This window comes from Falco naumanni, chromosome 8 (assembly GCF_017639655.2).
Source record: "Falco naumanni isolate bFalNau1 chromosome 8, bFalNau1.pat, whole genome shotgun sequence".
Classification (NCBI taxonomy): Eukaryota; Metazoa; Chordata; class Aves; order Falconiformes; family Falconidae; genus Falco; species Falco naumanni.
The window spans coordinates 59,731,713-59,756,596 of NC_054061.1; the positions used below are offsets into that span (position 1 = coordinate 59,731,713).

Here is a 24,884-nt window from a genome sequence, read left to right on the forward strand (position 1 = left end):
CATTGTATGTGTTTGTGTGCCTGTTTTCAGATAGAAGAACTAAATGCTGAAATAAAAGATAAAGTGGAAAACCAGCAGAAGTTGGAAGAAGAAAGAAAGGAACAGCTTGCTTTCATAAAAAAGGTAAATGCTGTGATTGAGTTTATTTCAGAAATACAAACTAATTTTGTGGTGTTTGTCATTCAAGCAGTATACATTTTTTAGAGATGCAAAAATCTATTAATTGTTTTTTTCCATGGGGTCTTTGATTTGGGGTCAGGGGGAGGGGGGAATTCAGGCTCAACAATTTATTAGGGAGCTAACTAACAGTATTTTGAAGACAGCTCTTTATCTGAACATTCTCTGCAGGTACATGAACGAGAGCATGATCGTGAAATCTCTGAACTAATTACTAAACATGAAGAGGAAATGGAGAAGCTCCGTGCTGAACTAAATAAAGAACAGCAGCACCTGTTGGATGAAATTCGCCAGCAAATGGCAGCCACACACAAAGCAGAGATTGAGCAAGTGCAGCTCCAATTACAGGTGAAATAAAGTAAAGCTAATTGCTGTAGTGGTTAGATGGCTGTTGCAAAAAGAAGGCTTCTTGATTTTTGTGCATACTATGTGTGCTTTTATGTAGTGCTGCAATTGAAGAATTAGGAGTGTTCTCTTTGTGGGTGGTAATAGATATTTTCTACGGGAGTTCTCTAGGTTCCTCACTGTAATTATATTTTAATGTTAATTCTGAAGAGAACTGGGTGCTTAAAGTTGATGGGTTTAAAAAAACCAACCAAACCCAAAACACTTTGTAATTTTTCATGTCTTGGTAAATTTAATAAGTAAATTTCTAAAGAATACTAAACCACCCCTACCACTTTTTAATTATCCCGCTAATGTAATTAGGAATGCTTTCTTGCTAAACTGAAGAATGTATACCTGACTTTTTCCTCTAAATATTTACTGGTTTTTTGAACGCTTCCGCTAAATGCAAAGTGGAAATGGACAGAATATGTCTAGTGTTAGGTCTAATTATAAGAGGTTTGTGTACTGTATAGTTTATTTAAGAATCGAAAAGTTCAGTTGGTCTATTTCAGCTGCCATTTGTAACTGTTGAATATTCCTCACTCTTTTTTTAATAAAGCATTGTGAATTTTATTTCTACTTTCCCAATACCACTTCAGAATTTTGCTTTTTAACAAATTATAACGCATAGCAAATATGAGGAATGCTTTTAATAGATGGTGAAGGGTTGGGGTGAGCTTGTGTTCTGTTCTGATGACATTGTAAGAAAGTGGACAGATACGAGTTATTTTGTAGGACATGAAGTTAAGAGGCAGGTAAGGAAAACTTTTTACTTGGCACTGAAAATGTTAGGCAAATCTCATTGTAACAAAAGTCAGCTTATTTTCAGGGTTCTGTCCCTGACATGAAGGAGCACTGCAAGTACAGAAGGGCAAAACTTAGATGTGTTTTTAGTTTCCATTCCTTTCAACTGCTAACTGGTCATTGAAAAAAATGAACACATTTCATTAAAGGGGAGAGAAAAAATCTTTTTCTTCTGAATTACAGACACTGCACAGCCTTGAACTGGAAGCTTTACGCCTAAGCTTAAATAATATGCATACCTCTCAGCTTGAACTTACACAGTCTAACTTGAGAAAAGAAAAGGAAACTGCCCTTGTGGAACTACGGGAGATGCTCAATGATAAGCGTGCTCAAGAGGTAGCAATTCTGCAAAGCCGCCATCAGGTGGAGTGGGACAAGATTAAAGAACAGTGTCTGAAGGAAAAAGAAGACATTAAGTCAAAGTATCAGCAAGAACTAGGTATTAAAATTTGTGAGTAACGGACCAGAAATTGAAACCCCATTAGTATGTTTCTTCTTCCACAGGTTCCAGTCTTGGTGTAGAGCTGGGCTTTTGAGTGGCAGCTGGTGTTGCCTTGAACAGGGACAGCAGCTAGACTGGCATGTGCAAGAGTGCATTCTTTCTATGCAAAAAGGAACATCTAGACCCAGGTTTAATTTTTATTTGACTGTATGGGTGTTTTGCTGTGGCATCTGTAAAATAGCTCTGTACTGAACTAGAAAATGCTTTCAGGAGGCATTAGACAGAGCTTTCATAAAGAATTTAATCGGTGCAAAGGGTAGAGCTCTTACCTCTTATGGTTCTTAAGGTTTTTTATTGCCTTAAGTCAGCACTAACTGCAGTTGTGTTTCTGAGAAGATAAGGAAATGGTTCCTGGCTTGCCCTCTCGGTGGTTTCAAAAGGAGGATAAAGGAATTGGAACTGAAAGGTGCAGTGAGAACCTGCAGCTTGGTGTCCTTTGAGATGTGTTTGATACAAGGTTATATTCTGACGTCAGCAAGGGGAAAGCTGCACTTGACAGTACTGAAGGTCTGCTGGTGGTGCTCTTGGCATTGTTTGGGATACTGGGATATCTGGGATCTCTTCCCAGATCAGGACACCATTTCTGACCTGTATGGCAGCGCTTGAGGAATTTCTGGAGAAAGGTGAGGCCTGCAGCAAGTCACTGAAGGAGTGTAGTAATCATTCCTTTAGTTTTCCTTCCCTGAGAGGAAGAGAATATTTTAAGGCTGTGTCTTTTTGACACAAGAATAGAAAACAGTTTGTTACCACTAGTGAACTGATAGCATCATGGGATTTGGGAGCAAGAGGTCTAGATGCAGTTCTGTTAAGATCAATGGTGTTTACATGCGTTTTGGCAGTGTAACTTAGTATGCATATGACCACTTAGGAATCCTTGAATGTAGAGGCTGAGAAGAAGAATCTGGAATCGTGTGATGCCAGAGATGTGGTGGGAGTTGTGGATACTCCCTGGGTGGCTAGAGGAATGGCATTTCTCTTCAGGGAGGTGATGACTGGGCATGACCCAACTCACTTGAGTGCTGGGACGCTGGCTTGTAACTTCAATGATATTTCTTCCTTCACTGGACCATTAGCTGGAAAGCTGGCACCATCTTAGTCTCCGAGTTCTCATTTCCCACTGAAAGACTGGGAATAAGGTTGCAAGCTATGGCAACAGTACTTGGAAGCTGTGAGGAAGACTTTTACAGGGCTCTTGTAGGCCAAGAGAAGTGCTGAACAAGAAGCTGGGATGAATATGGGAAGGAAAAAGCCATTGGTGTCAGTGATAACTGGGCAGATAATATCATCTGTCTGGCAGTCTGTTTCCTAGGCTTTCTTAGAAGAAGTTTGAAGAGAGTTTCCTACTTGCTGCTGGTGCCTGCTACTCCTTTGCTGTGTCTCTGGAGGCAGAGATGATTCAAGTAGTTAATAGTGATGTGCAGTGAAATGCTAGTATCTAAAATGGTATTGGTGGGCATTTGAATTTATATCTTTAGGATTAAAGATGTGGTTCTTTTCTTCCCCACCCCCCTTTTTTTTTTCCTCCCCAGTGTTGTGTTCTCTGTAGATTTAAACAGACTTTCCCTTGCTAATTAAGCTGAACTTAACCTTCAGGGTTGTCTTTTCAGTTGTAACTGCTGGATGTTTAGTTTCTAAAATGAAAGTGAATTGCTGGGGTATAACATAACAGAAGGTGTAGATAGAACCGAGTACCTTAGACTGCTGCATGCCTACTATTTAAGCTCTAAGTTTGATGCTGAAAATGGTAATCTCATCCATATTTCTACTTATCATTTAATTATAACATTTTATGTAAATTTATTAATAAGTATTTTATTTCACAGTTGATCAGAGAAAGAAAATAGAGTTGGAAATGGAAGAGACACATATCCAGGCATTAGAGGTACAAATTCTGTTCTTCATACAAGAAAAAGTAAAACTCCTTTCAGTAAACTAAAGCTGGTAGAAGTCCTGTGTTTACTACTCTTTTGTTGTGGAGGGCAAATAAGTGGAAGAGGGAAAAAAAAAAGTACTGATTTATTAAATGTGTTTTCTTTAATAATGCATGTCTTGCTTTCTTAGGCTCTCAGAAGAGATTTGGAATTGGAGTCTGATACGTGTTTAAAAAAGATGTGTGAAGAGCTGTCTGAAAAACATCAAACTGAAATGGTGGAACTGCAGAAAACTTTGGAAATGGAATTAGAAAAGGTCAAAGCAGAGCTGGGGCTTCTTTCCCTTGAGAATGAACAGTCTAAAAGTAAGTGCCATGGTCTGGGAAGCAGTTGTCTTTACTGAAAAATGGCAAAGCTAACTAAATGTTTTCAGTACCTGTGTAAAAAGCGAATATAGATACATCCATGTACTTCTACGTAAAAACTTGGTTGATGGCATGAGACTGTCTAGAAAACAGGACATAAATGAAAAATTGTTTAAAGCCTACTTAGCTGTGTTGCGTTTTGACTTCCATAGAGTTGGATCATATTTTCCTTCAGGTGTATTAAAGGGAGGTGCTGTTTTGCTTCCAGCTGAAAACTAGCTTTGGTAGTTACTGAATTAATCAAAATTCCAATTAATATTGATTGGAAGCAGCATCTAACAAACAAATTGGGTTTGGATTGTGGATAGTTAAAGTAAGTAAAGCTTTTTTTAAGTACTGTTCTGGAAGTGGTGATTTTGAGACTACTGTAATTAGAGCTTTCATTAACTTGAAAAATGAAATTTGGGTGAGTACCTAGCCAGGTACTTCTGTGTGTCTTTTGCTGAGGTGCTATGGGAGGTAGAGCTATGAAAAGTTTGTGTAGATCTCAGAAATCTGACACATTTCTCGAGACAGTGGTTGGCTGGCACAACAGAGACTGATTTGCTGTCAGTGGTGGCATGGAAGGGAGCCACGAGATGTGGTGTGCCGTGAAGTGAGGAGAGATGGCTGGTTGGGTTGCCTAGCCTCTGAGGCGCTATGCAGGTGAGACACTTGGGAAGTAACACTCTCAAATAAATGGGCATGCAGTGTTAAGGGTATTGGATGATGCTGGCTGGCAGGCGGCAAGACCAGATGTGAGAAGTGAGGAGTAGCCTTTGCGACCTGCCAAGGGCCAGATGCTTTCACAGTATTTGGCTCTCCTTTGGCTGCTGCAAGGACGTGTTTGTAGCAATGGCTGCTTCTTCCCAGCCTGTACTGACTTGACTGGATTTCCTTCAACCTGTATCATTAAAATCTGTTCTGTGAGGATAACGTGGTTCTCTTGCAGCTCACTGTGGCTGAAATGCAGTCACTTGATTGCAGATTCTTTCTGGGCAAGCCAAGATTTGTTGACCAAATGAAGTAGTAGCAAGTTTGTAGGGTTCAGAGAGTGCTCAGTGCCGAGGCAGAGTGTACTCGGCAGGAGTTTTCCTAGTCCTTCCTTCATCTTTTCTACTACCTGCTGCTCAGTGTGGTTGTAGGAGAAATCCTGTGTTTGTAGGACGTGAAGAAATGCTTGATTCCCTGTTCCAAGTACGTGTGCTTCTAGTTCAGGATGGTTGTTCGTGTACACAGAGAGTAGATGCTCATCCCTCCAGCACTGCTGTTGGTTATCTCTTGGCTAACAGCGCGGGGTGCAGGAACTAGGAAGCGCTGTGTGGGAATGTTTGACTTTCAACTGCTTTACTATTCAAGTGTTTTTGTGATTCCCTGTAAATTGGCATTCTTGTCTAGAGACATGAATTTCTGTTTTATTTGCACAAAAGTTGTACAGGTTATTCAGTAACCAGGATGATGGAGTAACAAACCTAATTTTTAATTTTAGTAAAATGTGTAGAATTGGAGAAGCAACACCAGGTAGCCATTACAAAATTACAAGAACAGCTGCAGACCGAACATAATCAACACCTAGAAGATGTAAAGATGAAAAGCCAAGAAAAAGAACAGAATCTTCAGAAGGAGGTAAATAAGGCTTCTTTACTCATTTAGAGTGGCTGATTACTCTCTCCATAAGAAAAATTAGACCATATACATCTCATTTGGGTGACTTGTTTGTGTTTAGGGGTTTTATTGAAAAACTGAAATGCATCTCGTGAAGCAGGTAAATACTCTGGGATTTTCTACAGTGGTTCAAAGTCTTTTGAATGCAGTTGCCATTGTGCTACTTGGTGCCATTTCTTCCTCTGTATTTATATGCTTAACTTTCTGATTCTTGTGTTTGATTTTTATCTAGCTAATACTTTATTTTTGCCAGTAATGATAAATAACGGCATCAGGAACAAATTCCTCTCTGCGGAGTGAATCTAACAGTTAAGTGCTACTCAGTATCTCTGGTAGCCTGGGTTAGGAGCTGAGAGTCTGGTTGTCACTGTCTGCCTATAAAATAAGCAATTAGAACAAACTTGTTTTAAAAAATTAAATTTTTTTTTTTTTCGATATGTCTTTTGAAGCTGGAGAAACTTCAGGTCATGCATGAAGAACTCAAGACTCAGTCGCAAGAAGAAATCAGGCAGCTTTGGTCTCAGCTCGACAGTACCAGAGCAAATCGGCAAGAGCTAAGTGGTAGGTTCAAAACTGATGCATTTTATTTTTTGCATCTTTTTTTTTAATATAGAAGTATGCCTTATTGACATGAAATACTTTTAATTGTGTGCCAGAAACACACAGGTAGATCACAGAAGTGTCAGTGGGTTGCACCCTCACGATCTGTTGGTGAAGTGAGAGGTTAGCCGTTGTCAGGTGACTAGTTAATTCTGCAATGTCCAAAACCATGGTATGGCAGTGGGAAAGAGCTCACTCCTGTTGGTTTCCTTTCCCTTCCCTCTCCATTCCTACTGTAAAAATCTTTAGTGAAAACCATATGTTTTTCATTGCAGTGTCAATTTAGCTATAATGTGGTTAAAAAAAGGAGAAAATACTGGCCAATGCAATAACATACCCCTATTTATATTCAGTGTGGAAGTGGGTATGAATTCGATTGAGAACATTTAATTGTAGGTAGACAATAAAACTGCTTGATTTATGACTTCAGCTGGTTTATTGTGGCTATTTTCTTTTATTTGGAGATAATGAAGAGATCTTAAGAAGAGTCTACTTAAAAAAAAAAAGGCAGAAATATTTTAAAACTGACTAGGTTATATCTTGAGGTAGAAATGGCTTTTTTTTGCCCTTTTACTTTTGAGGTGAGTTAAAGAAAATAAATTTTTTAAAAAAGAGCTTTTTCATTGACACCTGACATGGAGATTCATCATCTTCTGAAAGACTTTTAAGTCTTAAATATAGAAAAGCCCTGGATTAAAGATACTCTAATTTAAAAATAAAATAAAAATATTCAGCTGATACTTCTGAAATCAGAATGAATGATAATGAGCTTTTCCTATAAGACTAAAAGTAACCTCCTTTTTCCATAATGAGGCTTCTGTTTAAAAAATAAACAATCTAAACCTAAAAGCAAAAAATAAAAGGAAAACATTGTGCACACCAATTAAACATGAACAGTTTTGGGCTTTCTATTGTTGTTGTTGTTTTTTTTAAATTAGTTTATATGTATCTGCATTAAACACATGAAAAAAAAATTAAAGCCTGGGAGAAAATAATGACTGGATGAAATCTGACATGTATGCTTTACATATCTTTGGATTTCTGTTTCAAGATCAGGGTATATTAAACAAAACAACTTTACAGTGTAGGGATTGGAGATGACACAGATTTTTGGTTGAAATGAAGTAGAGCATGTCTTGTGTGTGTGCAAATGGACATATATTAACATGAATGAAAAAAAATTGGAAAAGCAAAAAAACCTATGTCGTTTACCTTGATCATTTATATGTTGACCATGTCTTGAGTCTATAACATTAGGTGGGATTCTGTACTGCTGGGGTAATTAAAAGGCGAATGTAATATGCTTCAAATACAATTTCAGGTTTTCTGAATAATAGAACTGTGCATAGCTTATGAAGTGTAATAGGGTTTTGTGAGGCTAATTCTTTGTTGGTTTTTGGTCATAAATGGAATCAATAATTTTTCTGTCTAGTCAGACTTTATCTTGACTTTTTCAGGTGTCTGTTTTGATATTACAGAATTATAGCAGATAGCCCTTTATAGTATTTGCTGTAATTCTTATACTTCCTCTCTGTAGCCCTACTCCTTATTAACATTTCAAATGTCTTTCAAATTCACATTCCCATTCTTTGGACCCTTTCTGTTTCTTCTTCGTCTTGCTTGAGATGGTGAGACCAGAATGCAAGCCCATGGTCCAGGTGAGGATATCTCTTTCAGTGTGTGAGATCTTAAAAGTGTTTTGTTTTATTCTGCTTTTTTTCACTTGAGTAGTCATTTGACAATGCATTTGGATTCATTTGAGGACTTGTGGTGGCAGGTTCAAAACATAGCAGCTGGGTGATGGGATCGCTGCTGTGATCTAAGAATGACTTGCCAGTTCAAAACTGTTAAAACACTTCTCTGGGTTAATTTTGTGCCGGCAGACTTTGCTGCACAGGCAAAACCTACTCATGCCAGATTGGACTTCTGTTGCCTATTCTGCTGGTGGTGTTACTAGTGCCTGCTTGTCACTTGATTCCTCTGGTCTCTGTGCTTGGCAGCTGCTCCCTTTGGAAGCAGGCTTGTGATTTCTCCTTTTATTCTTTCCGTTTGCACGTTTGTTGTGAGAATTTTTCAAGCCAAGTGTGTATTTTCTGGTTTGCTACACAACACACTGTGACAATCAGCTGCGTTGCTTCCTGGGTGGCGTCCTCTGTTTCTGTAAGTGTTTCTAAAGTCTTGTGTAACATAAGCAGCTGCTTTTCTCCAAGCTCTTTCTTCTTGAAATGCAGTTCCATCTTCAGTTGAGGCTGTGGGCATTCAGCTAACTTCAGTCATCTGTGAATTTGAGCCATGTGGGAAACTTTTTAATTCCTTCTCATTATTTTTGTCTTTTTTTTCTAACTTCCTGAGATGTTACTGCTTCTTTAATACAGAACACGGGGAAGAAGGCTCTCAGAGAGTTCACGAATACGCTGCAATGTTGGCCGTTCCCCTTGCTCCCTGCAAGGAGGGTAGCTTGCTGAACAGCCTTGATTGATGTTTTCTAATGCATTTTTTTTCTTGTGGTTTTTTCTTTGGTTGGATGGTTCTTTTCAATCCAATGAATTTAATCTCTGCTTGAGCTAATGATGGATACCTGAACCATCACTAACATAACCAAGAATTGATTTTCTTTTTCCTTTCTTGTGATTTTGTTTTTCTGCATAGTTTGTGCTAAAGTTGTTTTTATTTGTTGGGTAGTTTTCCCTGGAGCAAATGAAATATTCTTGGCAAAATTATGGCCGCTGGTTGCTACAATGATCAGGGATGAAGATCAAGCAATATTGCAGGACTTTGCATGTTACTAGCTTAGACCTGAAGCACAAGGAAACAAGGAGAGCTAACAGTCTGACAGTAATTTTGATTGTGGTGATGAGAATGGTTTCTCTGATTGCAGTGTAAATGGAAAGCATGGTTTTACAGTCTTTGAAGGAAGGAAAGTTTCATCTTTCAGGTTTGTTTTCTTATGTAGCTTCTGGGAGAACATTTTACTGCTATCTCAACAATAAAAATGAGGCTGATCTTCACAGAATGGCTTAGACTAAAGATATGTACTTCTGAGGACTTGTGTTGGTTTTGCCTCCATTCCAGAGCTAAAAGAGCAGCTCCTGGCTCGTGCATCACAGGTGGAAGAAATAGAGCGTTTAAAACAAGAATTTGAACAGCAGCGTCAGCAAAGAAAAAGTGAACATGAAACTGAATTGGAACAACTGAGACTTTACTTTGAAAAGAAGTTAAGAGTTGCTGAAGAAAACTACAGGGAAGAATTGACTTTGCTGCATCAGAGACTGCAAGAACTGAAGGAATATTCACTGTCAGAGTTGGAAGTGAATCAAGATCAAGCAGGGGACACCAGGTGATCCATTCTTTTTCTTTTCATGTCATGTTATGACAAGCATGTTGCTTTTTCTTTTGCTATAAAAAATGATGCTAGCTGCTAAATATATTGGGACTGACCGTTAGCTAATTTGTAGTTAGAAACCCAGCAATGGAAGTCATGAGTTTGCAGTCCTGTGCAGTTGTTACAGTTGCTCTGTGCCTACTTTCAGTATTACATCATAAGTCAGCATGTTCATGTAACTTAATTTTTGACGTGTTATGTTCTTAAACTTTGAAACCCTTTTCCCAGTTTTGTCACAGTTTTTGAAGAGACTGCTGAGTGTGAGAGAAAGGATATGCTTGGTCAGCTAAATCAACAGCTGGAACAACATCAGGTAGGATTTTTTATATATTAAAGTTCTACTGTTCTTTACATGACCTATATGAAAATTGGTGTCTGATTCCTTAGCTCTTAGTAAAGAGTTAATTTGAGACATTTATTAAGTCTTAATAATTTCTGACAAGTATATTGTAAATTATCAACTTTAAATAGTTCTCAGACTAGCAGAACAGATGAAACAGTGTTTTTTAAGATCTTGAGGGGCTCTGCTGCTCTGGTAGCAGATGGAGTGGCAAGAATGGCACAAAACCAGTAGGGTTTTTGGAAACCAGATATGTAAGTGTCAAACGGGTGCTTTATAGTGCAATTCATGTAGTGCTTTTATTGAAAGATTCTCATAATGGTTTCTTCAAAGCTGAAGATGTTTCTCTAACCCATTTCTTACGTAGGAAGAACTTGCCTGTTTGCAGGTGCAACTTAAAGAACAGCACAGGCATGAATTAGATTCCTTAAGATTTTCCCTTGCACTTCAATATAAAGAGGATCTAATGAAAATGAAGATGGATCTGTCAGACAAATTTATCACAGAAACTGAAGAAATTAAAAGAAAGCATTGTTTAGAACTTGAGCACCTCCGTGCCCAACTTTCAGAAGAACATATTAAAGGTAAGATGATCTGGCAGACTGGGAAGTAAAACAGTAAGCTGCTTGTGTGGCTTATATTTTTCTTTAGAAAGGCTGACCTGAAGAGGTTTTCAATTTGTTATTGGTTTAAACTATAGGGAGCATTTTACACATTAATCCCTGGCACTGAGCACTTTTTGACTTCTGTGGGCATGTTGAGTTACAATTCCAGATGTGGTGACCTGAAGTTGATTGATCTGTAGTAAAACCTACTACAACTGTGGAGCAGTTGCTAAAAGGAGTTGTTCAGGTTTCTATTTTTGATGCCTAGGAGGGCACTGTCAATTCCTGCATTAATATTTACTTGAAAATTTCTTAGTGTTGTTGTCAGCTATGATAAATGTCTCTTGTATTTGCATGAAACAGGCCAGTTCTCGGTTTATTCCGTAGAGTAGTGTGCTTCTGTTCTATGTTCAATACCTTTTTTGCCTGTGTTCCTTTTGTTGGTTTGACACTGCTCTGCTTAGTGCTTTTTCTTTGTGTGTTTTCCCCTAGTTGGCATACATATTGGGATGAACTTTGTGGACAGAGAAGAAAGTATTTATGGGGAACAGAATTTGTAATAGATATCTTTTACTGTGGAGTTCAGGTTAAAGTTCCTTTTAAGGCTAAATTTAGTGAGACTTCCTATGTGATCATGGCTTTATGCAGTTTAACAGTTGCTGCTTGTCTTGGAATTGTAATTTATGGAGATATACTGCCTTGTACTGGTCGAATATGAAATGCACATATTGTTGAGGTGCAGGTCAGGGATTGTGGCAGTTCTTCTGTCTGCAGCCTCTTTCTAGAAGCATAGTGTGATACGCAAACATTTCAGTTTATAATCCATAACTTGCAGTTAGCCACATAACACACATGGCTATAACTATATTCCAGTGTATGTCAGTTAAAAGGATCAGTATGACTTTTTAATTTGCTGTTATATTTCTTATCTTTATTTATTTATTTTTAAATACTAGACGAGTATATCAAAACTTAAAAATTAAAAAGCTTAAATTAGAATAGAGATTTTTCCCATCTGCTTTTTGGGGAAGTGCCTTATGTAAATAGCACGTGCAAAAGAGAAGATAAAACTTCCATAAATCTGCCATTACTTGTCCAAAAAGAAAGTCGGCTCCTGTGGCTGTTGCTGTTAGGAGGGAGGTCCTGCCACAGGTTTCATGATCTGTCCCTGTTGTTCTTTGTGTGTTGAAACTGAAAAATTTCAAAGGCAGTGATAAAGCAGAACAGAGTACAAAATCATCCTGAGGAGGGATTGTTGTTGGTCTGTGGTTAGCATGGCTACTGATAAACTGAACGGCTGGCAACATTGAGATTTATTTCTGTGGACTAATTGGACCTTTTAAAATAAAATAAGTTCTGGAACGTCATTTTATTGTTTGGTTTGGGGTTTTTGCTTCTTTCCAGAAATCACCAAATTGCGCCTACAAACTGCTCAAGAAGCAGCACGTCAAGTTGAAATGGAGGTGGCTGAGCGAGTGTCTGTGCTGGAGGAAGAGCACAAAGCTAGGCTCTCTCTTCTCAACTCTGAGAAACAGCGTATTGCAGAACTTTTGGAAGAAATAAAGCACTTAAAGGAAGAGATTACTAAACAAAAAGATTTTTCTGTGCAGAACGAAAAGCATCTGAAAGAGGAAATGGAAAAGGTAATTCGTATTACAGTACTGTTTTGTATAGAATTGGGAAGGCCAAGGGAGATGGAAACGACACTTCCCTTTCCGTGTACCTAGTTTATTGATAGTAGCTTCAGCTTTAAATGGACTTGTGTGATACACACAAATATTGGAATAAGAGTCTGAAGTTCAGAGCACTTTAATGTTAAACGCTTAGTTTCTCTGCAGATGAACTTTTCTTTAAGAGCACAGATAGTGTGGGAAGGCAGGTGCTTCAAGGGTTGGTCCAGTCCACCTTTTATATTGACGTAGGTCAGGCATATGTAAACTACTCTTAACACAGGCACGTACAAAAGATCTTTATTCGGAACATCTTCCTGCAGCACATAATAGTGTCCTGGTGGAAAAGTAACAGGGTGCGCTTGCACACCGTGGCGTGTCATGTGGTAATGGAGAATTCAGCAGAAAGCACTGTGGATGGAAAAGGCCCCTCTGCTGAACATGTCCCCTTTAAGAAATTTCTGCTTTTGTTAATACTCTATTTTGAAGCAAATAAGCAGAAATATTTTTTTTCAGACTGTTTTTTGAGGGAGGAAGAGAGAATTGGACAACAGATTTCTGCTTTTGCTTTGCTTTGGTGTAGTACTTGTACTTTCACTGTCAAAGTCTGGGAGTTGAGAGACTCTTCCTTGGCACCTTCACTCTTACCTGTTAAATCAGCTGTCCCGTTAGAGGGTAAACTTAGATTGGATGTTAATTAATTGCTTAATTTGTCCCCATATTTGAATGCTTATGAGAATTAGATGGATGAACCCTCCTTCCTTTCCTCTCTTTTTAAAGAGAGATGGGTATGTATATTCTTTTCCCGATTTCAAAACTGATGGAGCAGGCCAGAGAAAACAGTTACAGACTGTAGATAACAAGGGGACTCAGCTGAAGCTTCCAGTAGTGAAGCTTTCAGTACTACTGCTTTACTCCTACCACCTGCAGTATCTGGTTTGTGGTGCTGCTGGCAGGGTAAAAGATAAGTACCTACAGAATGTGCTGCTTGAAATGAGCCTGTCCTACATGCTGATCCTCTGTTTGGAAATACATATGTTGTTTGTCTTCTGGTCTCTTGGCTCTTAGAAATGGAGTAAATTTCCTCAATTGCCCCTCTATTTCCAGTGCCTCCTGCAAAAGTTTTCATGGGTTGTTAATCTTAGAATCATGGAGGTTGGCAAAGACCTTTTGAGATCATCAGGTCCAACCATCAACACGGGACTGCCAAGCCCACCACTAAACCATGTCCCGAAGCGTCGCATATGTGTGTTTGTTTTGTTTTTTTTTAAACCCCTCCAGGGATGGTGACCCCACCACCTCCCTGGGCAGCCTGTCCCAGGGCTTCACCGCCCTTTCGGTGGAGAAATGTTCCCTCAGACCCAGCCTAAACCTCCCCTGGCGCAACTTGAGGCCATTTCCCCTTGTCCTGTCGCTCGTTCCCTGGGAGAAGGGACCGACCCCCCCTGCCCACAGCCCCTGTCAGGCAGCTGCAGGGAGCGATCAGGGCCCCCCTGAGCCTCCTCTTCTCCAGGCTGACCCCCCCCCAGTGCCCCCAGCCCCCCCATCAGCCTTGTGCCCCAGCCCCCAGCCCAGCTCCGGACATGCTCCAGCCCCTCCGCGTCCCCCCTGCCGTGAGGGGCTCGAAGCTGCACCCAGGGCTCAAGGGGCGACCGCACCGGTGCCCAGTACAGGCACTAGGGTTTTTTGCCTTTCTTTTGTGCTTCTTCATTTAGGTTGCATCATAAATGAATGCTTTAATTTTTTGTTCAAAACAAACCTTTCAAGTGAAAACTGAAGAGTATATATCATACTGATGCTCCTATATTATGTCTTAGCTTTTATTTTTTTTTTAAGAGATGACCCTGTTGTTTCCTTAGTTTACTATTTATTTGTTTACCTGTTTGCCTCTAGTGTATTTTTAGAAGCTTTGCCTTTTTTCACTGAGCTGCTGAAACTGTTTGGTACTTTGGCTTCTGTTTTTAAGCTATGTGCTTTTTATGTTGTCTTTTATGCTATGTATGAATACTGTCCTTGTCATGGACCCTGCATATGAAATGCCACTGGAATGTGTTAAAGAGAGGAGAGGTTTTAAGAGATTTTCAATCACGCCCTATATAAATACTGAAGGTACCCATAGCTCTATAAGCTGAACTCCTGAAATGACAAAAAGCAGCCTCAAGAGAAAACTGCAGAGTACCATATTTATGCTAGAATTTTGCCTTATTTTTTTCCTATCTTCCTTACCCCAATTAATTCTTAATAATGAATTAAATTGAGCTACCTATAAACTGATATTTCAGCCTTACTTTTATTTGGAAGGGTGACTTCACTGGAGGAATTTAATCTCTCCAAGACCTTAAATGTCTGAGAACGTTCACTTCAGACACTTCAGTTTGGTTTTGCTATTTTATGTATTTTTTTAATAACTGTGTTCACAGGTGAAATATACAATTGCTGAGGATCACAAGAAAAAATTAAGGGAGGCCAGAGAAGAAGTCCAGAAAATAGAGGCTGTGTACAAAGAAAAGGAGAAGAAATGGAAATGTGAAAGCGAGGACCAGAGAATCCAAGCAGAAGAAAAGTTATCGTTGTTGCGTATGGAACTGCAAAACAGAGCAGAATGTGAAAAGCAGAATTTACAAAAAGAGTTTGAAATTCGTGAAGCTGAAATGAATCAACTTCAAGATCACCAAGCTGCCAAAATTCTAGAATTGGAGAAGCTGGTAAAAGAGCAGCAAAACAGTTTGCAGCAGCTAGAGGACAGCCTTGCAAGTGCACAGGCTATGCAGAAATCTCAGGAGCAATATGACACTGACCTGCAGGCAGCTAAAGCGCTCATGGCAAAAGAAATGGAAAAGGCCACGCTCTGTCTGCAGGAAGAATGTGCACTGAAACTTATGGAAGCTCAAAACAAGTAAGTCCCTGAGTATGTGAACACTTTTCACTTACTAGTTCGTTGTTATTGTTGCTTTTTCTTATTTTAAACTTAATGAGTGGTAGTGACGTAGGTTTGTCACTTGATGGCACCAGCTGTTATATATGTAATGCTTACTCTCCCAAGGAACAGTAATACTGTCCATTATGACTTACGATAGAATTTTGCTTCATGTAAATGCGTTTAATCTAGTCTAGCAAATCAAATGAAGCATAGTCAAGTACTGTCTATTGCAGTTAGGAATATAACACGCAACTGAAAATCGTATACTAGCCTTGGAGGAGAGGAATATTATGGGACATGTAAGTGGAAAAATTCTCTAAATGTTTTCAAATGATTCAAATGAATTTAAGTTTTTCCTGGTGAATAAAGCCTGTGTTAACCACTGAATGCTAAGGTTGATGGGCTGCATATGGTATTTTTCAGTTCTGGTTAGACATGAAGGCTGTAACTGCTCAATTTTTCCTCCCTTCCTACCCCCATTGTTTTAAGTGTGTTAAAAGAAATAACTACAAGCTTGTATTTGCATGCATTCCTTCAGATTTATCCCTTCTTTCCTCCAGAAACATACACTCGCAGAACAAGATTGGGGAAACAAATACAGTAAGAAAACACTGAAAGCAGGAACTTAGCTTTTAAATAACCAGTCACTTTTTAATTATTGGTGTCTGTATCCAGAAATACTATAGTTAATAATTACAGTAAATTGCAGCATGTCGTACTAAATCTTTGCATCAAGCTTTAAGCAGAACTCGGAGAGCTGAGATGAGTTTGAAGGAGCCCTCAAATATCCCACATAGACTTCCACAGTGTTTTTTTTGTCTTAACCAGACATTGTTAGAGACATTTCTTATGGTAGTTTTATGTGCAGACATCACATTTGAGATGTAGACAATGTATATACCATGTCCTAGATGCTTTCATATGGCAGTATTTTCTCAGAGTGAAGAGTGTTTGTATGCTGCTCTGTATTAGTAATTTAATAGGGGTGCCAGTCTACCTAGTAATGACCAGATACTACCAAGTGACATTGCATAAACTTTTAAGTATGTAACTTTGAAATAATTGTTGAGGCTTGCTTTGAGTGAGTTGCGTATTTTGAAACATAAAGTAAAATTTGTGGAGGTTAAGTAAAGCCTACTTATTTTTCTTTGATTTTTCATTTATTAGTTCAATTATTTTTTAAAAAAACAAACAGCGCCTTTTTGACAATATTCTCTGAACTTTCTTGGAAATAATATAGGTTTATGGAGGAACACAAAGCTATGACTCAGAAATTCACAACTGAGCAAGAGGTTCTTCTCCAAGAACTGAAAAAGAAACACATTGATGAACTGGAAGTCCAAAGTCAACAGTTACAGGAGAAGCACAAGCAGCAAATTTTGTCTCTTACAGCTGAGTTTCAGACAAAGCACCAAGCTGAAATTGAGACACTTAAATCTACACTAGAAAGTAAACATCAGATTCAACTTGAAGCTTGTGTTGCTGAACTACAGACAAAGCATCAGGCACAGATTGATGAGTTGGAGGCTAAACACTTATCAAATCTGGATTCTTTGGAGTCGTCCTACCTATCTGAAATTCAGAATATAAGAGATGAACACAGTCAGGCTCTTGAGAAGCTACAGCTGCAGCACACAGAACAGCTCCATGAAAAGGACAAAATGGATCAAGCGCGCTTGGTTCAGGAGATAGAGATGTTAAAATTAAAACATGCCGAAGAACTTCAGCTTTCCCAAAATAATTTGAAAATTGAGCTAGCTACTGCTCATATGGAAAAACTTAAAGCCATAGCTGCTGAAGCAGAAGAAGCTCATAAGGTGAGTCAGAAAGAAAACTTGCGCAGAAGGTGAAATTTCGTGGTACGTTATGTGAGATCACGTTCTCCTTTGTTCTTGGGGTGTATATCTACAACCTTCTTTGTGCCAGCTGTAACACTTGTGTGTGACCATATTGTGAACCGAAATAGGAAACAGTCGTGAAGCTGAAAATAAAGTCTGTCTGTTGCTCCCTCCCCACGGATGCTTAGACTAATGAGTTTTCTATCTTAATATGTGGAAAAGGTACAAATGAGGTAAATATTTTTAACATAATTTGGATTGGAGGGTCTTCGTTTTGTGACTCAGAGCTTCTCTGCCTAGATGGTTAACTGTGTTATTCTTCAGAAGTGATCAGAACAAAGCAAACGTAATTCTATAGGTTAAGCTACATCTTTAGGAATCTAAATGCCATCCCTAAGTAGCACAGTCTCTAGAGGAATAGAAGAAAGGTAACTCTAAAGGTCCCAGATGGGATTTTGGGATGAGTATATCTTGTCTTAGGGCCTTTAGCAGAAGTCAGTAGCTTTACTCTTGATGGAGCAAGAAGTTCGAGCTCTCTTAGAGATCAGATGGGCAAAAAATGATCCCGAGGCTTTTCTGAGTCAAAGAGGTAAGAAGGCTTAGCTCACTGGTAAAACTTCAGAGCCTTCCAGAGAGGGATGCACTGGTTTTTTCAGACTTGTCTGTCACCATGCCTGTTCCCAAAGTTATGATTATGTGTTGATTTTTGCCCACAAAGGCTAAGAGTAAGGTCCTATGGGGGAAAAGGTAGGTATTTTTTTCTTCTGTCCTATCTTTGTTGCCTGATCTTAAATCTGCATTTCAGTTGTTTTCGATTGTAAAGAACTTCAAAAAGAAAAAAGTTGAAGATAGCGCTGATGGGGAGTGGCCTTGTGGATAGACGAATAAGTAGGGGATTTACAAAGCTTCTACTAGATATGAAATATAATTTAAATTTCAATGATATGTAAGTGTGCTCATTATTCATGAGGAAATACTGTTCCTGTTTACTTAAAACGCTTTAATACAGCATGACGTGGACTTTTTCAATGGGTTACAAAGGTATTTGTATTTACTTATTTCTCCCCTTTCTTAATTAACACTTAAACAGGATGATTTGAACACAGCTCTTCAAAATCAAAGGAGGTTGCTGGAAGAAGAAAAACGTCTGGCCCTGGACATGTTGCATAAGGAAGTATTGGATATGGAGGAAAAGCATAGAAAAGCACTCCAAGAGGTTCAGGATCTTCGTGAGGCAGAAATTAAGAAACATAAGGAAGAATACTGTAGGGAACTGGAAGAACAATTGGCGAAACTAAAAGTACAGCATGAACGTGAGCAAGAGGTCAGAATATTTTACTTACTAATTTGAAAATTGGATGGTGTGCCAAATGACTCCCTCATCTCTGGTGCACCTTTGTATTACCTGGTGCACCTCACAAAAAAACATTTGGGTTTGAGGCAATCTCCTGCGTTCTTTTGGAGTATCAGGCCTTAGAGCTGGTAATGATTTCCAGTTGGCTGGAGTGCATAGCAAACTCTCCTGACTTTTGGAAGAATAGCTTGCCTGGGAAGGTAGTTTTGTTTGTGTTCTGGGAAGCTTTCATGATTATTAAATCTTTAAGCCCTTTAATCCAGAAACAGGATTTCACTCTGATGACTGCAGTGACTGTTAGAGAGGATAATAGAAAAAACCACAAATGCACAAATAAAACCCCGAACCTTTCTGTGATATTTTTGGTGGACTTCTTTGTTGTATTCCATAGGATAATTGCACTAAATATAGCTGTGTAATGCTTAATCCCATATGAACAAGAGAAATCACATTTTAACGAAATACACTCTCCCTGTGTTTCTTTCCCCCTATTTCTTGCTTATTTCTTTGAATTTCTCTTAGGGAAGTGTCTGTTGGAAAGAACAAGTAGGGAGTGCTTTGCTAGTCTGACCTAATGGTCTCATGAATACAGGAGATACTTGGCACCTAATGCCTGGTTGCTTCCTACTTGTTTTTATCAACTTGCTTTCTTCTATAGTCAGCATGATGATAAATAGCAGCTCTGTATGACCTTGAGGATTGGAGAGAACTATAGTGAAAATAGTCTTGAGAGTTTGATGGTTTGGTTTGGGTTTGGTTTTAGTTTTACCTTAATTATAACACTATGGCGAAAATGTTTTATATTACTTACTTGTCTGCAGATGTATGCTTCTGCATTGGCCTCTGAAGTAGAAACTGCACGAACAACTCTTCTGACTCAATTTGAGGAGGTAAAATTGAAGCAGCAGCTTCAGTTCCAGGAAGAGATTGAGCTGCTAAAGTGTCAGTCGGAGGTACTGCTTGAACAGCAGATTGCACAGCTGAAGGTAGGGTCTGATTAAAGTGAACTTCAGAGTTCACACTGGTAGCGTGTTTTGCTGAAAAAGAACATGCATTTTTGTTCTTCAGCTGTATGACTCTCAGATGACAACCTGAGTTAGATCTCTTCCTTGCTTCACAATGTAATCTATTTGCTTCTCTTTGAAAGAATTCAACAGATCTTTACTGTTCCTGTCAGTGCTCCAACCTGAGATGGGACTCTGGTTCTGAAAAGTTGCACAAACCTCTAAAACTGGATGCTGCAGATATGCAGAAAATTTCTGTTTCCTGCCCCTGGCCTTTTGTGGACTCCTGGTCATTCTTTGACCTCTCTCTGTATGGTGCAGCTGTCTTTTGAAACAGGACACAAATATATCCTGAAAAGCTGCTGGAGGTATATTTGGCATTGGTGTCCTCAGTTGAACCCTAGCCTTCAGTCCACAGAAGCTGGGACTGGACTGGCTGTTATGCATTTATGCATACACCCCAGAAGTGATTCCTCCTTTTCTCTCTCTTGTGCTGCCTAGGTACTTTAGTTAGCATTTGGGACACTGGAAACTTCTCTTTCAACTGAAATTTTGCCAGGGGTAATTCTATAGCTAGTACGGCTGTCTTTTTTTTTTTTTTTTTTTTTTTTTTTTCCCCTCCCCTCTTCATTAACTTGATGACCAGTGTTTTGTCCCAGAAGAGACTGACTGGATCTCTTTGCAATGTCAGGCTGAGCTGTGTCCTGGTCTGCTACAGGTTTTTACAATGAGCCTTCCCCTGCCTGCTTCCCCCATGATCAATTATGTGGTTGTCTTCATACCAGCCAGTTCTGTTGCTTTCTTCCCCTCTGCCTCCCCTAGCAGGTTTTAGGCGTTTAGAGTTCCCCTTTGCAGTCTGACATGCGCTTTTAGTGAATGCATTGCTTCTGAGAAGAATAGGCAGGCTGTTTCAGAGACTTTGTCAACAAGTTTTCTGTACTGGTTAAGGAAAGTCCTCATACTCTGTTGTGTCTGTTCATTTGATCTTGCTAACTGCTAAGCGCTCTGCTGTTTGAGTGCTCAGTGCAAGGGCTGCCAATGTTCTGCTCTGAAGTCTTATTTCATGACCTGGGGAAAAGCTGTTTTCTTAACTTACCAATGGGGGAAAAAAAAAAATAAAAGGCACCTATCACCTTGGAGCATATCAGTGTTCATAGGTCAAATTGCACAAGTTTTTTTTATACTGTGATTTAGATAATTTCTCGGTTCTGGTGTTGCAGAAATAATTACTAATCAGGGTTCTTTTTAGTGTTTTTGGGAAGGTATCCCAGGACCTTCTTTCACCTCCCTTATTTGCTGATGCAGGAGTGGGGGATGTCTAATAATCCCTTCCTTTAGAGTGCTTTAGAGCACTTAAAGGTGAGATCTGCTTTAATAGCTTCTAGATCATTTAGCCATGTAAATCTACCTTGTAGATTTTAGTTCTGTTCTGGTAAATCATTCCTCCTATGTGAAACTGGGTACTATGCATGTTGTACTACTTGCAGTTGCTCTAAAGTGGCTTCTGTCCATCTCTCTCTTGACTTACCTGCTTTCTGTTCCTCATTGCTATCTCAGCAGTCTGAAGTGACCCAGGTCTCAGTGAGCGCATTCAGATAGTTCTTGTACCTACCTAACTGTTTTTAAATTATAGTTTCTGCATAATTTTGTTGATTTGGGGGTGTTAACTGTGCACATTGGAAGAGGAAAACATGCATGGGGGAGGTTGGTTGTGGGTTTTTTTGGGGTTGTTTCTCTGTAAATCAAAGTATATGTGACTTATGTAGGATGAATTTGAAGCTGAAAAAAAAGCATCACTACGTGACAAGGAGCATATGTTGATTGAAGACAGGGAGAAAGCACTAGCTGCTCACCAAAAGGAACAGGAAATGTTATCAGCCCAGCTGCAGGAAAAAGCAGCAATAATTATCCAGGTGCGTGGAAAATTAAACCTAGATTTTAAATGTATGTGTTTTTGTGATTTTATTTTAGCACAGTGCTCACAGCTTTCTCAAGGTTTATGTAGAGGACCTGTGTGTATCACTCTTTTGATCACTAGTTTTTGAGGTGTAATCTATGATGGGCTCTGTCTCTGGGTTGGAGTGCTGCAGCAGTAACATGGAAATTGAAACTGGGGATCAGCTTGAAAATGAGTCTTCAGCCATTTCTCAGGGAGATTAATGCTGCTTTATAAGAGAATGCTGGATGCTTACCTTTTTGTGGTCTGTATATTGATGCCATCTGTGTCAATTTATTTTTTTCCACGTGCTCTAGTAACTTTTGTTAGACCAGCTGACCTGTAACTTAGAGGAAGTGACAGGCAAATGGGAAGTGTGGATCCACAAGTAGCAAAGATAATCTTAGTTTGCCCAACTTTACGCCTCCTGTAAAGCAAATATCTAAGTTGAATCTAGTTTACCCAGAAAGCATTATAAACAGCTTTGAAAAGGCATCTGTGTTAATTAAGAAGTTTAGAAACATCAAGTTCTTTTTCAATCGTTAAAATAATAGCTTTGAGTTTTCAAAATAGAAGATACAATGAAATAAAACATGAACGTCTTATCTCACCATTCAGAAAGCTCTGACCAAAATGTAAATTTGGTATATTAGACTGTTCTGTTAGGCCTTTATGTTCAGTGGAAAAATGGAGAGTAACACTAAGAATTTCCCCTACTAGAAGAAATGTATTATTGTTTCCTGCTGTTCATGCAGGATGCGATGAGGGGTGAGCAACTCGGTGTGGGAGTAGAATGCTTTTCTTTCCTTGCAGAGTTTCTTCCCAAACAGATGCTTTGACTAATTTGTTGGCTTAATTCAGAGACAAAGTTTATAACAAAATAGTACTGAACTGTTTGGCAGCAAAAGAAGGTTGCGGAGGATATATACATATACTTATATATTTTAATGGGATAGAGGTGTCATCTGAAAATATAAATATGAGGTGAGAAGGCAGTTATCTAGAAACTTGTTTTCAGGCAGGGCTTACAAAGCAAAGAAGAAAATTAGCTGGCACTGATACTGGATCAGGTTGCTGTTCAGGTTTGTGTGGTACAGTGTCAAAATCTGTGCTAGGACATTGCTTTGTGTCTTTGAAGCATAACAATGAAAGCAAACTAAGAGCAAACTAAAGTATGACATGAAGTTTTTACAAGCTTTTTGCATTGCTTGTACGCACTGAGTGAATGCAAGTGAGGCAGCTCCCTGAAGCAAAACCAACATCAGAAAAGGAGAATTAAAAACATAATAATTCATTTTTAGGCTTTCTGCTGTCCTTCATTTCTAGTATTTGTAGAAGCAAATTTCCATAACAGCAGATAATGATAAATATGAAAGTGATAAAGGAGATAAGATCATTAGGTGAAGTTCCTAGTTTAGGCAAAATGATTGACTTTGCATTGTTACTGTATTTTGCACAGCTGGAAAAGAAAGTGGAGTCTTTAAACCATGAAATAGAGGAGACCAACTCTGAACTGGAGACACTTCTTCAGCGGCGAGACAGAGAAAACGAAGAAGGAGGGAATTTAATAGCCATGTTGAGAGCTGATATTGAGCAATCCAAGGATGAAAGGTTTGTCTGTCTTGGGTTACATAATGATCAGTAGTTGTGTTTTCCTTTGCTGCTTTTCTCACTTTTCATAAAGAAATCAATAACTAGGCAAAATTAAGCCAGCTCAAATTAATAGTGTAGGATGATGGTTTTATTTGCAAGGGGGTTTTGAGGTGGTGGTTTTTTTTTTTTAAATTACCAACCTGTCTTGATATGGAGAGCAAGATTATTTTTTTCTTTTTCTTTTTTTTCTCGTGGTTTGATGGAGACTGGTGTTTTGGGGTTTCCACCATCTATAATCTTGGAAAAAGCTAGTAAATGGAGAAAGCCTCTTGGTCACAGAAGCCTTTCAGTGCAGTGTGGACTGGTGTGATCTGTCATTGGAATGTGTGGGTTAGAGAAGCTATCATGCTGAGTAAGCTTCTAGAAGAATTCCTTCTCTCACCTTTCAGAAACTGGTTTAATGTTTTTCTTAAAAATAGTGTTTTCATAAATACAGTTTTTGTTGTCTACTCTGCCAGAACACCCCTAGTTATTTTGATGTCACATAGTAGGTGCGTTCTCCCTACTGGTGCTTCCACAGATGTGCAAGCCTGCGTTGCTTGTGACTGTAGTATGATCTCTCCATCTACCTGTGGAGAAGACGGAGCTTTTTTGCTGAGCCTGCTCTGTGAATTGACCTCGTTTTTTTCTGAGTCATCTGAATAATCTTCACTGATAACTGTCAGACTATGGCAAGACATCCATTTTAGGCTGTCAGTTTTTCAGTAGGTTAAAAGTGTCTTTTGAATTGAGTGCATGCGATTTTTCAAGTGTTCAATATGCTTTTGTTCTAGGAAAAAGCTGCAGGATTCTTATCAGCATGTTTTGAAATTGCTTACGGAGTTGGTGAAGGCCACAATAGCTATTGAGGACCTTACCTGTAGCAAGATTGGTCTTTGCCTTGATGACAGTCTGGCTTGTGGAGATTCTAGAGAACATCAGAGTATTATGGAAGAAATGGGATTCATGCAGTATTTCAAAGCCAAAGAAAAGCATCACCTAGAAAAAGGTGAGTATAAATCTGTACAACCGGATGTAATCAATTCATGTTCTTGAAAAATATATTTTCTTTTCCTTTTCTGTGGAGGGTTTCAGAAAGGGGTTATCTCTTGTTGCAGTGTTTTCTGTGTTTCTTTCAAAGTTGCTCCATGGTTAAGATAGTGGCTGTCAGTGTTCTTTCATTTTAATTCTTTTAATAGTGCAACTACTAAAATGTTGCTGGAGAAGGCAGAATAGATGATATAGAGCAGGAGAGATGAACTCAGTGAATGCAATTTTAGGCCCTGATGTATAGCACAATATTTTCAAACGTTGTGAAAGACTGTCTTGATATGTCAACATTGAGTTACTGATGTGTACAAGTTTTTACCTTGTAATACATCTTCAGGACCAACCATGTCACTGTCTGATGTCAATTGTTATCTGTGTGGCCAATTCTGTGTAATTTTTCTGTGCTTTTAAGTAGTTTGTGTGTTTTCAGTAGATGAGCTGCTTGATGAAACTCTCACAGAGCACAACCAGCTGTCTCCAGTGACTGATGAGGGGTCTGAGTTGAGCCAGTATTTATGTGAAAGCGTTTTTACAAAGCCAGAACTGGCATGTGAAAATGAAGAAATGATACAGAAAATTTGTCATCGATTGCGCACTGCAGTGGAGAGACTTCTGGAACTGGTTACAGAATCAACTGAACAAGTAAAACTCTTTAATCTGTATAGATGTGTAATTATACTGAAAATCTGAAATCTGCTCTAAGGCTTATGTATTTAGCACCCTGTAGGACAGGCTACTAAAAA

The 24,884-nt window shown here is 38.9% G+C and overlaps 1 protein-coding gene across 15 annotated transcripts in view; it reads left to right on the plus strand.

Annotated features, from left to right (window-relative positions):
• The window catches only part of PCNT (pericentrin), a 91,708-nt gene that overhangs the window by 16,333 nt on the left and 50,491 nt on the right, over positions 1 to 24,884 (plus strand). For 11 of the 15 annotated variants that reach the window (XM_040605149.1, XM_040605159.1, XM_040605160.1 and 8 more), the window contains 20 exons: positions 31 to 123; positions 349 to 525; positions 1,552 to 1,807; positions 3,694 to 3,752; positions 3,932 to 4,106; positions 5,635 to 5,771; positions 6,260 to 6,371; positions 8,036 to 8,068; positions 9,483 to 9,747; positions 10,021 to 10,105; positions 10,500 to 10,716; positions 12,142 to 12,380; positions 14,828 to 15,303; positions 16,568 to 17,144; positions 18,256 to 18,489; positions 19,341 to 19,505; positions 21,290 to 21,436; positions 22,919 to 23,070; positions 23,886 to 24,100; positions 24,572 to 24,783. In XM_040605149.1, coding sequence (XP_040461083.1) covers positions 31 to 123; positions 349 to 525; positions 1,552 to 1,807; positions 3,694 to 3,752; positions 3,932 to 4,106; positions 5,635 to 5,771; positions 6,260 to 6,371; positions 8,036 to 8,068; positions 9,483 to 9,747; positions 10,021 to 10,105; positions 10,500 to 10,716; positions 12,142 to 12,380; positions 14,828 to 15,303; positions 16,568 to 17,144; positions 18,256 to 18,489; positions 19,341 to 19,505; positions 21,290 to 21,436; positions 22,919 to 23,070; positions 23,886 to 24,100; positions 24,572 to 24,783 — 4,026 coding nt within the window. The remainder of the gene's footprint in view (positions 1 to 30; positions 124 to 348; positions 526 to 1,551; positions 1,808 to 3,693; positions 3,753 to 3,931; positions 4,107 to 5,634; positions 5,772 to 6,259; positions 6,372 to 8,035; positions 8,069 to 9,482; positions 9,748 to 10,020; positions 10,106 to 10,499; positions 10,717 to 12,141; positions 12,381 to 14,827; positions 15,304 to 16,567; positions 17,145 to 18,255; positions 18,490 to 19,340; positions 19,506 to 21,289; positions 21,437 to 22,918; positions 23,071 to 23,885; positions 24,101 to 24,571; positions 24,784 to 24,884) is intronic. The other 4 variants (XM_040605153.1, XM_040605163.1, XM_040605164.1 and 1 more) reach the window with 2 other exon arrangements.